This window comes from Pelecanus crispus, chromosome 1 (genome assembly GCF_030463565.1).
Source record: "Pelecanus crispus isolate bPelCri1 chromosome 1, bPelCri1.pri, whole genome shotgun sequence".
Lineage (NCBI taxonomy): Eukaryota > Metazoa > Chordata > Aves > Pelecaniformes > Pelecanidae > Pelecanus > Pelecanus crispus.
In genome coordinates, this window is record NC_134643.1 from 11,485,715 (window position 1) to 11,498,780 (window position 13,066).

The 13,066-nt window shown below is 41.9% G+C and overlaps 1 protein-coding gene across 6 annotated transcripts in view; it reads left to right on the forward strand.

The window, feature by feature from the left end:
- Positions 1–2,123: 2,123 nt before the first annotated feature.
- The window catches only part of CACNA2D1 (calcium voltage-gated channel auxiliary subunit alpha2delta 1), a 451,440-nt gene continuing 440,497 nt past the window's right edge, over positions 2,124–13,066 (forward strand). For all 6 annotated transcript variants that reach the window (XM_075713027.1, XM_075713021.1, XM_075712994.1 and 3 more), the window contains exon 1: positions 2,124–2,218. In XM_075713027.1, the coding sequence (XP_075569142.1) occupies positions 2,124–2,218 (95 nt within the window). The remainder of the gene's footprint in view (positions 2,219–13,066) is intronic.

Here is a 13,066-nt window from a genome sequence, read left to right on the forward strand (position 1 = left end):
TCTACAGGCTGCAGTATCATTTCAGAAATTGCTATTTCGGACTTGCATCCAAACCCTGAATCCTACGTACCTACAGGTAGGTGGATAGGTGAAGACAACTGGGAGTTCTTCCCACCAGCTCCAAGTGCCAGCTCCAATCCAGAAACAATGTAGATGAGTGACTGCATGCTTTACAGATTGCAACTGAAATATCGTGCTGGCTCGGAGCCTGGGCAATGTGCACGCTCAATTCTTCATTTGTGGATCTCAGCTTTGGTCCTTCTGCCACCTTTAAAATAGAGATGAGCACTTTTCTGGTGTATAGAAATTGTTATGAGTCAATACATTCAAGGTGATGCGACCCCTAAACACAAAGGATGGGAAAACAACACGAACACTGGGTCTGCTTTTTCAGTCACCTATTGGACAAATTAAATAGATAAAGATACGATTACATAATTATATTTAATTAAATAAAATAAAAATATATAAACATATGAAAAGAAATAAAAATAAAAATAACGCAGAGATCGAGAAGAAAATTGGAACTGCCACTGAACTTTTAACTGCTTCAGTAAATAAGCTAAGAAATATTTCCCCGGATTACTTTCTCCATTTGTACGGAGAATGTACAGTTGCCACAGAGACTGGTATTCGTGAACACGGGTAAAATAAAGGACGGGAGAGGGAATTTGTCCTCTGAATTTTCAAAGGAATCTGAAATGAATGCCTAGGTAAGAGATGCGGTTGGGGGGGTGTAAGCCTGAGGCCTCCCAGGCGTGCCCCCAGGGGCCCGCTCTCCAGAATTGCCTCGGGGACCCGCCGGGGACGGGACCCAGCGAAGGGCGGGGGCGGCCGCGCTGCCGCTCCCAGGGGCTCCCACTCGTCAGCTCCGCGCCCCCTGGCCAGCTCCGCGCCCGCGGGCCAGCTGCGCTCCGCGGACCCAGCTCTGCGCCCCCGGGCCAGCTCCGCGCCCCCGGGCCAGCTGCGCTCCGCGGACCCAGCTCCGCGCCCCCGGGCCAGCTCCGCTCCGCGCCCCCGGACCCAGCTCCGCGCCCCCGGGCCAGCTCCGCGCCCCCGGGCCAGCTGCGCTCCGCGGACCCAGCTCTGCGCCCCCGGACCAGCTCCGCGCCTCCGGGCCAGCTCCGCGCCTCCGGGCCAGCTCCGCTCCGCGCCCCCGGACCCAGCTCCGCGCCCCCGGGCCAGCTCCGCTCCGCGGACCAAGCCTCCGCGCTGAGGCGCGCTGCCACAGCCAGCGGCGGAAGGAGCGACGTTTAGATTTGCGTATTGGAACCCATCTATGTAAACGCAGCCCAGCCTGGTGGCACGCGGGCTGTGTGAGGCTGCTGCTTAAAGGGGAGGAGGAGGAGGGGGGAGGAATTAAAATAAGGCACGAAGCGGTTTTAAAAATAGCGTGCGGGCGGTGCGGCACGCAGCCCCCCGGCCCGGCGCGGCGCGGCGCGGCCCGGCCCCGGGAGTTCCCGGGCTGCCTTGTAAGGAGCGCGGCCGCCACAGGGCCCGGCCCGCCCCCGCCCCCGCTCCCCGCTCCCCGCTCCCCGCTCCCCGCTCCCCGCTCCCCGCTCCCCGCCCCGACCTGCCCCCGCCGCCGGCGGGGAGGGCAGGCAGGCGCCGGGAGCGGTCTGCCCGTCTGCAACTCTCTCCCCTTCTTTGCTCCTGTCCCTTCAGGAGCCCCCACCCCGCCCGCCTCTCTCCTCCTCCTCCTCCTCCTCCTCCTGCTCTGCAATCGGGGGAATAAATCAGGGAAGGACACGCGCACACAGAGTGCGCGGAGCTCTGTTACAAAAGTAGCCCTGATGGCGGCGGATCAGATGAAGCTGGAGCTGCTGCTGGAGTAGCAGGGAGCAGAGTATCTCTCTCGCTCTTCTCTATTTCTCCTCTTCCCCCTCTCCACCCACAGATCTCCATCGTTTCTCCTCCTCCTTCCCACCCTCGGCCGCGCTCCCGCTTCTCCGCACATCTCTGGGCTGCGCCTCCTGCGAGGGGGCGGGGGGGGGGGGGCGGGGGAGCGGAGGAGGCTTTAAAAAACAACGGCCCCCCCACACCGCCACACACACAATAATTGAATTTATTATTATTGCCGTCTCGCCGACTTGGGGAAGGGGGATCGATCTTCGATCAGGAAGATGGCTGCGGGCTGGCTGCTAGTCTTTAGCCTGACACTTTTCCAGTCCCTGGTGATGAACCACTCCTCGGAGGGACCTTTCCCTTCTGCCACCACGTAAGTCCCCGCGGGGGCCGGGCGGGGGGCACGGCCGGGGCGGGGGCGCACCTCTGCGCCGGGGAGAGCGCGGCTCCGGCCAAAATACAGAGGGGAATAAACTCAGTCCGGGCGGCAAGTGGCGGTGAGGTAAAATTGCCGGCTTTCGGCTGCTTTTGCGGGGGAAGGAGTCAGGGCAGCAGAGGGTGCCCCCGGGGCGGCCGGCGGCCGGCGGGCAGCGCGCCGCGGTCACGGCGCAGGGCGGCACTTTGGGGGCAGCGGCTGTGCCCCGGCCCCGCTCCCGAGCGGATCCCGCTCCACATCCAGCCGGCACTTGGGCCGCGCTGACGGGAAAGTTGCGAGTTACACAGAGCCCGCCCCCTCCTCCCACAAAGGTTATTTCAGCCTGGCTGGAGTTTTAAGGCGATTTTTAAAAAAAATGAAAACTTTCGCAATTTTATTCAAATTCACGCAAGACGCGGATTTTTCCTGCCGTTCTGCGGCAGGCCTGTGGAAGAGGCAGGAGAGCAGCGCCCTGAGTTTCGAGCCCGCGCTTAGGCTCGCCCCTACCTGGCGGCGTTCCAGCGCACGGCGGCGGCGTTTCGGGAGGCGCAGGGGCCGGTTGGTGCCCGCGGCCGCCGGCGGGGTGCGGTGGCGGCGGGGTGCGGTGGCGGCGGGGTGCGGTGTGTGCGCAGGCGTGTGCCACGCCAGAGGAGCCGTTCCCTCCAGCGCCGGCCTGGCGGATCGCCCCTCCTCAAAAATCCCCTCTGCGAGAGCCGGCGGAACCCCTCGGTGCGAGCGGCTCTGTTCTGCGTGGCCGCGAGATGGAAATCTTCAAAGCCCTGCGTGCTTATTAGCGTGCAAGTGTTGGCCGGAGCGGTGCAAAGATCGCCTAATGAAAGCATGCCATAAAAGCAAGACAAAAATAAACCAATACATCGTGTTTGAGACTCGCCCACAAATTGGAAAACACAACGAAACATTGGGAAAAAACCCCACGCAACAAAACACTACGGACTAATGACCGTGTTTCCTTCCTTTTCTTCTCTCCTCCTCACCTTATTATTTTTATATGTATATTTTTTTTCTTCTTCTTCTTTTTGGAACCACTTACCTTAGTCTCTGAATCTGGGTTAAAGCTACCAGTAGGTAACTTTTAAGTGCGTGACTCACTTTAATGCATTTTACACAAGAAAACCAGTACTAATGGTAGTCTTCCCTATTGTTTAACGCTGAGTAGAATTTATTGCCCTCGTTCATCCTGTGCAGAAGGATGAGTTTACAGCAATTACCAGCGATGCATTTGCACCAATTAGTACTGCTGGTAGGTTGTTATAATTGGATTCAGTTCCGAGTATCGGTTCCATTATGAAAGACTCAAAGGGATGCTCGCACTGTTAAATGAAAGAAAGGAACACAAAGATAAGTGTAAAATAACCACTTAATATCTTCTAAGTTGAACAAATATAGCCTTTCATTGAAGGGAAGATTATCTTTTAAAATATTCTCGTTTTGCAGTTTATAAAGACATGCCATGTAGAAGCAAGAGTGACAAAATACAAAGCCAGGGCTTTTTAAGTCACTGCTTTTTTTTTTGTGTTTGAGCTCCTGTTTCTTACTGAGCTGATAAGTTTATTATACACGACTACTTACAATTTATCTTCTGCATAGATTTTTTCTAGTCTTAAAAGTGAACGAAATATGGAACCTCGTGAAATTAAAAGAATACCGTATAAAAGAATATTGTATGATTTCAAGTAGAAGTCTAGATCACTTTTTAGCATAACATTACGTGATATTTCCTTAAAACTGTTTTTGTCCCTCTGTCCATGTTTGCTAATTCCCCTCAGAATTTACCTTTACTGCCAGTCATGATAATAGAAATTGTCAACAGGAAAACATATTATCTAATATAACTTTAATTATAACTATGCCTATGATTAAGTAGTTCAGAATATGATGTTAGTCAATAGCATTTCCATGTTCTACACAATCTACTTGCTGCTGGCTTTCTTTTTTCTCATTATTATTCCATTGAAATATTGTAGAAACAATCTATAGTGCCTGTCCATCCTTCATAGTAATGCTTCCCCTTTGAGATTAAATCAAAGTGCAAATAAGGCTTAGTTCATTTAGAAGACAGCACAACAGGTTGATGCAGGGAGAGCTGCTTTGCAAAAAGTAATGATGTAGCAGGTGAAAGAGAAAAAAATTTTTGGATTCTTTTTTTAAGACTTGACAGTGGTGTTTTGTTTCCCACTATAGATTACAAATGGGCAAGAACAAAGAGAAGCGACACAAATGCCTGTAATGTGAAAGATTTTATATGTTAAGAATATTAAAAATATGAAAAAAACCCCACAGGAGAAGAGAATAAAGGAAGGAAAGGATATTAATAATTGAAGAATTGAAGGTTTGCTGATATTGTGTTCTTAGCTACCTGCTTTCTCCCCATTATTTTCAGTCTCTTTGTCTCTTAGTTAAAAAGTTGGTCTGAGGAAGCAGTATTTCCCAGCTGTTGCATGAAAAATGTGCATATTCAGGGCTATATACTTCATGATTTCATCAGCTCATTATTGTACAATCACTTTTCCTTCAGTCATCCGTTCCTTCTGCATCAGTAAATATTTTAACATGTGCTTTTACTAAAACATTCAGAAACCCTTATCACCAGTACAGTAGTATACAAGTATGAAACAGTTTTAGCAAAAAATGCTGAAGGTTTAAGCAATGCCTGTTTCATAGAATCTCAACCATTTGATTAATTTTACTTCTCTGACAAGGCAAAAAGGCTCCGATCTATTTACTCAGCAATGTAAAGAGAATTTCAAGTGAAGGATTGTGCTGTATGAAATGGGAGCCTTAATTTTTCATTGAAAATCTGAGCAGGTGGTATAATCGCATTTGTTGCTTCCTGTGTTGGAATATTTCACTGCAAATATTGAAGACTTTTCTTCAATGAACTGTTTAAGTATAGTGGTAATTGTGTCTTGATCTCTAGCTGTAAGGTTTAGCTACTGATGGATACATACTAGGTTTCATTAAAATGTACCATTTTCATTGTATCATGTATTAGGTAGGGATCTATGTTGGTACAGGGTATCATGTTCTTACTTTTAACATAGCAACTCCAAATACTTCAATTATACACGCGGCATAGCAGATTTGCACTTATATGAGAACATTGTTGTATATAGTACTTCTGTCACTATAAGCACGCTACTGCTAAGGCAGTACGCAAAGCATCTTTCTTTGTAGCCATACATATTTGTTTATCATCCATATCCATACAGACTTGAGGAAAGAAATAGTATTAAGTAAATGTACTTTGTGTGTTTCCTGATAAAGGTACCATAAGACTCACTTTATTTCTGTTCTTTTATCTATACGGCATCAGAACAGATAGTCCTGAGTTTAAAAATATGTTGTAATTCTTAAGTATACTTTCGACACAGTATGTCTTAACGGTGTTGATATTTTTACTGATAGTGAGTAATGTACGATATGTTTACCTACTGCTTTCTGATGATAAACCTGTGTGTACTGATTAAAAAGGAAAAAAACAATCAACAAAAAACGTATTTCAATTTTGATAATCCTACAGATGAAGCCTTTCAATATCAGTAGAACTGTTTCTGTAATTACATCATTCTGGATATAGCTTAATGCCTGGTTTTTATTTTATTTTCTCTAATTTTCCTCCCCCACTCATTTTATCTCTTTCCTATGTCTTTTATCCTTTTTTTCCTCCTTAGTCACCTGTTCTGTATATGTAGAGATTAAATTATACATTATATCCAAGACAGATCTGCTACTTAGATAAATTGGTGTGAAACATCTGAGGATAAAAATAATATACATATGACCATATATCTACAAGTATGCAGGCAGGAAATTTTTAGAAAAGAAGTGGTGTATTCCCATTTTTTATTTGCATGAATCATCCTTACTGTTTTCGGTGTCATTAGGACAAGTCAGGGAAGTCTATGAGTCATATGAATTAAGGCTTGCACAACTGGGACATTTGTATTTTTGGTTTCTGCGCATGGACCTAAGAAGTGTAGGTCTGGCTGAGAATGTAGCTGGGCTTGGTACACAGAGTCGCTTTCTATACAAAATCAGTGATTGAACGTAGATAGAAGATATTTATGATGTGTTCTTCTTATCTGTTTCTACTGTCAGATTTACGAATTTTGACACTGCTCACATATAATCTCATTTTTAGCATAAAATCTGAGATAGAAGAATGCTAGTTTTATTGCTGATGTTAATTAGAAAAGACAGCTGCGTTAATGGATTTTAAAATATCAGACTCATAATTTGAAAATTCTATTTTCCAATCTATTTAAAAATCTTCATTATTAGGAAAAAAATAATCTGCTGAAGTGTACCTTTGTGTCTGTGAATTGGAAAGAAAGCCAAAAGATGTAATCCACTTAGACTCAGGGAAGTGCAATATCACCTCTTAGTGTTTTTTCAGCAGCACATGTCTGAATACTGAGCATTACGCAAGATGTATAAACCCACCAATATTTCAAAAAGTATTGCTCCAATCCATCCTTGTAGTAGAAACATACTTAAAGATAAGTGTGAAACAGCTTGTTGATTGGTGTTGGTTTCTTTTTGTGAGTGTCTCTGTACATGTGGTGGTGATAAATGCAAATTATTTGGACCCACAAAGCATTTTCCTGTTTTACATATTTGCTGATGTAAATTGTGAATGGGTATTTTTTTAATTCTGCTTTTCTTCTTTTGTTTCCCTATTAGACATTTATGCTGGGGCCTCAAAATTAACAAATTCTATAGATTTACATTTTATTAAGTATGAAAATTCAGCTGAAAAAGTCAAAATAGGTAGTGATTATAGGAGATGAAATTTCATTGAAATAAATCAGCATTGTAGAGGTTCTTGCCATCTTTCATTTTGCAGTGATGCTATTTTCAGACCTGCATTGCTCATACCCTGCAAAATGATTTTATCCAAGAATTCAGCTGCTAGAAAGAGAGCTGGAGCTTGGCAGCACATTAGTCTGAAATGTATTCATTGTTAAATAGAAGGCCTGTTGTACAGATCTTAAAAATATTTATCTAGCAGAGCATTTCAAACTGATGGAAGCGTGGTCAGATCATTATTAATCTTTTGTAACAAAGAAACAAAATAGACTATAGTTGCCCACTGATAACTGTGATCTGACATGCTTACGCCTTTATTCTTCCCTTCTGCGAGGATCCTTTACCCAGGGTAGTATTATCTTCTAGACCAATGTTTGACTTAAACCTCTGCGAGATAGGGGTTGCAGTTTAGGAGCATTTTAGTAGTTTAAGAGAAAAATGACTCATTCTCTCTGTTGTTGAACATAATAGAAGAAGAATTGGGCCCCAGACTGTTTTGTACTTCTTTGCAGCAATACAGGAGCTTTTGATCGCCGTGTGCTTGGGATGCATGTTGTGCTTAGAGTGCTTATAAGGACCTTAGTGACAAAAACTGATATTATGGACTACAGAAAACGTTGTTTTCTAGTGCCTTGTTAAGATATCTGCTTTAACAGAAGAAAGGATTTACCAGAACATAACACTGGAATAAAATTGTTGGATCATAGCTATAATTTGGTAAAGCCAGATGCCATCCTTTATTTATGTCTTTTATGAATGCTGAATCAGACTTCTTGAAAGAAGGAATGACAGCTCAGTGTCCTTGGTGTCCAGCTAAAACATATCTAGCACCTTGAAAATACACAGAACTTAAGTGCAAAATAATAACGGCATTTCTGCCCCCACCCCTGGGCAGTGCCTGTGCATTGTGTCTTAGATCTCTCTTAGCCTATTCCTGCATCCTTTTTTTCATTCCATCTACAGCTGCTGTGAGACAGGTATCAATGAATACTTAAATGAATTGCATTTGAGATTGCAGCTCTGAATTATTTCTCTTATTGCGTCTATTAAATAGCCTGATCCCACTCAACTGTTCTCAAACGTATTTTGGGTAATGCTCTGTTCTGTAGTATCAGACCAAGAGCCGGGTTTTACATCAGTTGTGCCATTGCTTACTGTAGCAAATTGGTCATTACTATTACAGAATGCTGTGATTCTTCTTTCCCTCCTGATTTCCAATATTAAAAGAGAACTGGAAGCAATATTGTTTGCAGAATATGATTTTTATGTCAAGCACTGCTGTGTAATGCACACAATAGCAATGCAGGTGTGGCTCGCGTTTAAGGTGCAAGTGTGTAACACAGCTAGTGAAATCCTTCTCAACTGAATTTGTACTTCAGTGATGTTCATGGGTTCGATATTCTTAATCTATGGCCAGACTATGCTGCTGAAATTAAAAGTCCCGTTGATATTGTCAGAAAAAAAAAAAAAAATCCGTATAAGAGTGAAGATTTTCAAAATATGCCTCAGCACTTTTTAATAGCTAAAAATTAATGGCATATGCCTGCAGCTATTCAGCTCAAGAGGGATTTGGCTTTTCCCTCTCCACTGCTTTCCACACTATTTTTTGGCCTACTCTGCTTCTAAGGAAACTCAACGTTTCACGTCTTCCTTCCTCCCAGACTTAATTAGTTTTCAGGGCGAAATGTAACATATACTTCTTCTTTCACAAGCACAGTGTGACAAGAATATGGCTCACTGTTTGGTAATGTTCCACTAATGATGTTAGGGAAAGGACCATGGGTCTTCACCTGTGTCCCTCCTTATAACACCTTTCTCTGCACGCCAACAGCAAACTGATGACAAAGAGACGAATTTCTGTTCCTTGTATATTTATTGCTATTTATTTACAAAGATTGTAACAAGTTTATGAAAAAGATTGACATTATTTTGCATCAACAAATCAGCAAGCTTTTGCAGTTAATTACAGTAATTCAAAATCAGACTTTTTTTTTTTAATCTGAGGCAGGCCTAAAATACCCATAGAATATGAATGTGAAGTTATAATATTGCTGACTAATATAAAAATGTTTTATTGGATTTTTTACTCTCTTTTTAAATTACATTCTCACTCTCTCTCATTTGAGAGTTGGTCAGCACAAGAACTGTAGTCTGATTTTGTAACAGATTTTCTACATAGTGATTTAAGCATTTTTCATTTTAGAAATTTCCTGTTTCTCCAGAGCCATGCATGTTGAGCCAGGAATGCAGAAAGAAGAGGAGTTTTTTAAAGAATGTCTCCTGTGGATTATATGGGCTAAGGAAAATTTTTTGCACAGGAATCATTGTCTTTAACATGGAGGTATATATTGGATCAGTGGTCCTTTTTTCAGCCCTCATGCATATAAAGCTTCAGTTGAAGTCCACAAGCAAAGACTCTCAAATTTATCCATTATAATAAATTGTGATTCACTTTTGACCTGATTTGTGGAGTAAATAAGAACACAAAGGAGTTGCTGAGTCCACAGTCTAGTTTTTGTAGCAATCAGATGATAAATTATTTAATTTTTGTTTAAAGGAGAAAAGCTAAACTTGGTTCATCTAAACAACTTTCTAACTCAAGTGCTCCACTTTCTGCTGTGCAGCTCCCCACTAGTCTGGTCTAAAAGCTTAAAACGTTCCCCAGCCATACAGCCTCTCTCTTATCTTTACTGGGATTTTTATTATATTTTGCTAAGCATGGACTAAATCTTCTTTCAAGTAGGCATAAAAAGAAAGTTATAGAAGTTCTCTGGGTAAGGGTGGCAGGACTAAGGCCTAACTCAAGGCATGCCATTTTTCTCAATTGTCACTTTTAATATCATGCTGCATTTTTCTTTCTGCAGTAAGGTAGTCCTAAACAAACCAGCAAAAGGGAAGTTTTCTTTGTTCCTGGAATGAGTAGAAATTTGCCACACCTGGCTTCTATTCACTCTTGATTAGAAATGCCAGCCTTTTCCATAGGAGGAAACTGAGTCACAGGGGCTGTTCTGTCGAAGATTATTAAGTGAAACGTTTGGCACTCTGAGCTGGCAGAATCATGTTTATCGATACCGCAGGAAGGAGGAGAGTAAGGAAAGAGAGATGACTAGGAATTTGAATTACAATGTTAGGGTTTTTACTATTCATTCCCCCACTATTACAGGTGAACAACTTTCTCTGGCACAAGCAGATCCAATATCCTATTAAACTAGTTAAAATGATAAAAAAGGGGTAAGTTCAACAGTCCATTAAAAGGCAAGTTTCGATTTATGATATTCTGATGTGGACTAGTAGGAAAAATGATTTCTTTTGTAAATGGCTGAACAAACCCCCACAGTAATCATTTTCCCCCGGTGTGGATTTGAATAGTCTATTTGGCAGAGGTCTTGTGGATCCTAAATATAGCCCTATACTTGGAGACAATCCTGTTTACTTGGGGAATGCTCTGCCCTATGAGATATGTTGATACTCTGTTTTGTGAGTTTAATCCAGAAATGTGGTGGTTTCATATGCAGATGTTAATGCAGATGTTGTTTTTTTGCAGTATATGGCTGATTTCATTTAGTAGAGTTAATTACAATAAAATAGAATACATAGTATACCATTCTTCAGTAAGTATTTAGACCACTTCCTGCAGCAATTATTGAATATCCATATTTTCTGTTAGCCTCATGTAATTTTATTCTTTTTACATATGGGTGTAACAAGTCCATTAGATTTTTTTTTCAAAGACAGGATGAAGTGAAGAGACATATATGTACGAATGCGTGGTGAGAGAAGATAGCAATTGAGTGAAGTGAGCAATGAGCTTTCTTGTACCATCGTCTTCTGCGGGAAGTTATCCTTCATTAGGATGGATGCAGCTGTGTGTGTATTTCCTAATGCAGCAAGTATTTTGTGATCTGAAAGGTCTCCCATAAATGAATTCCGTGGCACCAATTTTGGAAAAAAAAAGAAAAAAAAGGCAAAAAAAAGAATAATAGAAATAGAAGAGGTAATAGACTTTTTAAATTTACTTTTATTTAATCAGAAATATTCTGATTTTGTTTTCTATGATGTACACCCTGAATTTTGTGTATCTTGGCTGAGCACTTCATCATTATATGTCTCTCTCTGTTATCTGCCTCCCTTATCTGCCTTGCATTACTTCTTAAGTTTTGTACCTTAGCTTTCCACAGTAATTTCTCTCAGTAAAGTAGAAAACTGCAGTATCTTACCATTTAGTCAGGCAAGGTTTTATTGTCAAGATTAATTTGTTAGCTAATGCCTCTAAAGCCCTCTGTAGTTGAAAAGTGTTGTTAAGCTGTTAAGCCTTGTTTATTAAGATGTGTGTTTGCTATATTCCCACCTTACCTCAGAAACTTGCATGACCAAACCTTTCCTGGATTCATAATATATCTGGTTTCCCTAGTTCTGAAAGGTTGTTTTTTGTTGTTGTTTGGTTTTTTTTGTTTTGTTTTTACTAGAATCTTTGTAGAAAATGTACCATCATATCTGCTTCTTTTGGTAACTTGAGATCTGGGGAGTTAGAAGAAGTTAATCTCCACGTTCTGTACTTCTTGGATGTACACAGATTGTAAAACATAAGCTTAACAGCATTTTTAGAAACTCACAGGAGTCAGCAAAAATCTGCAGACAGTATCGTGAAAAAGCAGCCAGCATATCTGATTCATGCCAACGCTGCGTGCTAGTTGCACTCCTTTGCCACATTGCAAATCGTGGTTCTCGCTGTTGAAATCACTTGGAGCTGTAGATGCCCAGTTTATCTGAAATTTGTACTGTGAATATTTTGTGCTTTCTAATTAAAACAGAGGCAATAGGTGGGTACAGTACTAGCCAAGGGCCCATGACACTCGAGTTCATTAACCTGATCTGTTACCTGCTTCTTTTGCAGAACTGGCTACTGCTGGTTTTATTCCTTCTGTTCCCATTTCTAAAATGGGAATGACACCCCAATTGTCATCCTGCCTGAATAAATGTGTTGCATATTGCAAGGTGTCCTGCTTCTGTAAGAAAGGTGGTCATAAAAGTACATAATTAGTGCTATTTAGGTGGTCCAGTATCAACTTGCTCCTATTTATGGACTAGTAGCATGCCTAAGATGATCATTAGCAATCACTAATTACCTGATAATCACCAGGCTGTTAAGATTTCAAGCAGGAGTAGCATACTTTTCATTGCAATTATTTTGGCTTGCCACAAACAGTCACAACAGAAGCGTAGTCCTTACCAATCATTTTTGTTATTTACCAAGCCACTTCTCTTGCCTTAGCATCTTCTTGGATTAGACTTTCATCTGTTGTGAATATATTTTAGATGATGTGGGTAGATATATAAGCTGGGAGAGGACCACTAATATGTGCAGGAACATATCTTAAGGAGATTTCACTATACTATACACAGAGGAAAAGCTTTGTGGTAACTGAAAGCAGAATCTGGTCCTTATAGTAATTTTTGACTGATTAGAAATACATGAAGGATTAATTGGTTTGTTGCATGACTAAGAGTATGTCTCAGGATATACTCTAAATGTCTTTGGAAATTATTAGGTACCCAATTTCATCCTTCTTGGCACCAGTGTAATTGCAGCAAAATGAGTATCAGTCCTGTATCACTTAAATCCCGAGTGCAAGAATGAATCCACATAAAATAATTCCTGATTAAACACATACAGGTTGCATCACAATGGAATGAGTCATCACTGTCAAGGCCTGATTGTAAAAATTATATAAAATAAATTGTAATACATGATCGTATTAGGCTATACAGAGGGGAGTAGTAAGATATCACAAAGAAGCCATGCGTGATATCAGATGTGGTCATTTGTCTTCCTTTTAAATGATAAGCTCTGACACCACTTCATTGTCCGTGCCCCACTGAGCAAGTGTTTGTGAAAAAGAACTTCCTAATGTGCCGGAAGGCATCGAAAAATGTTCCCCCAGATTAGGAACAAACACAATTTTGTATGAGTAGGGA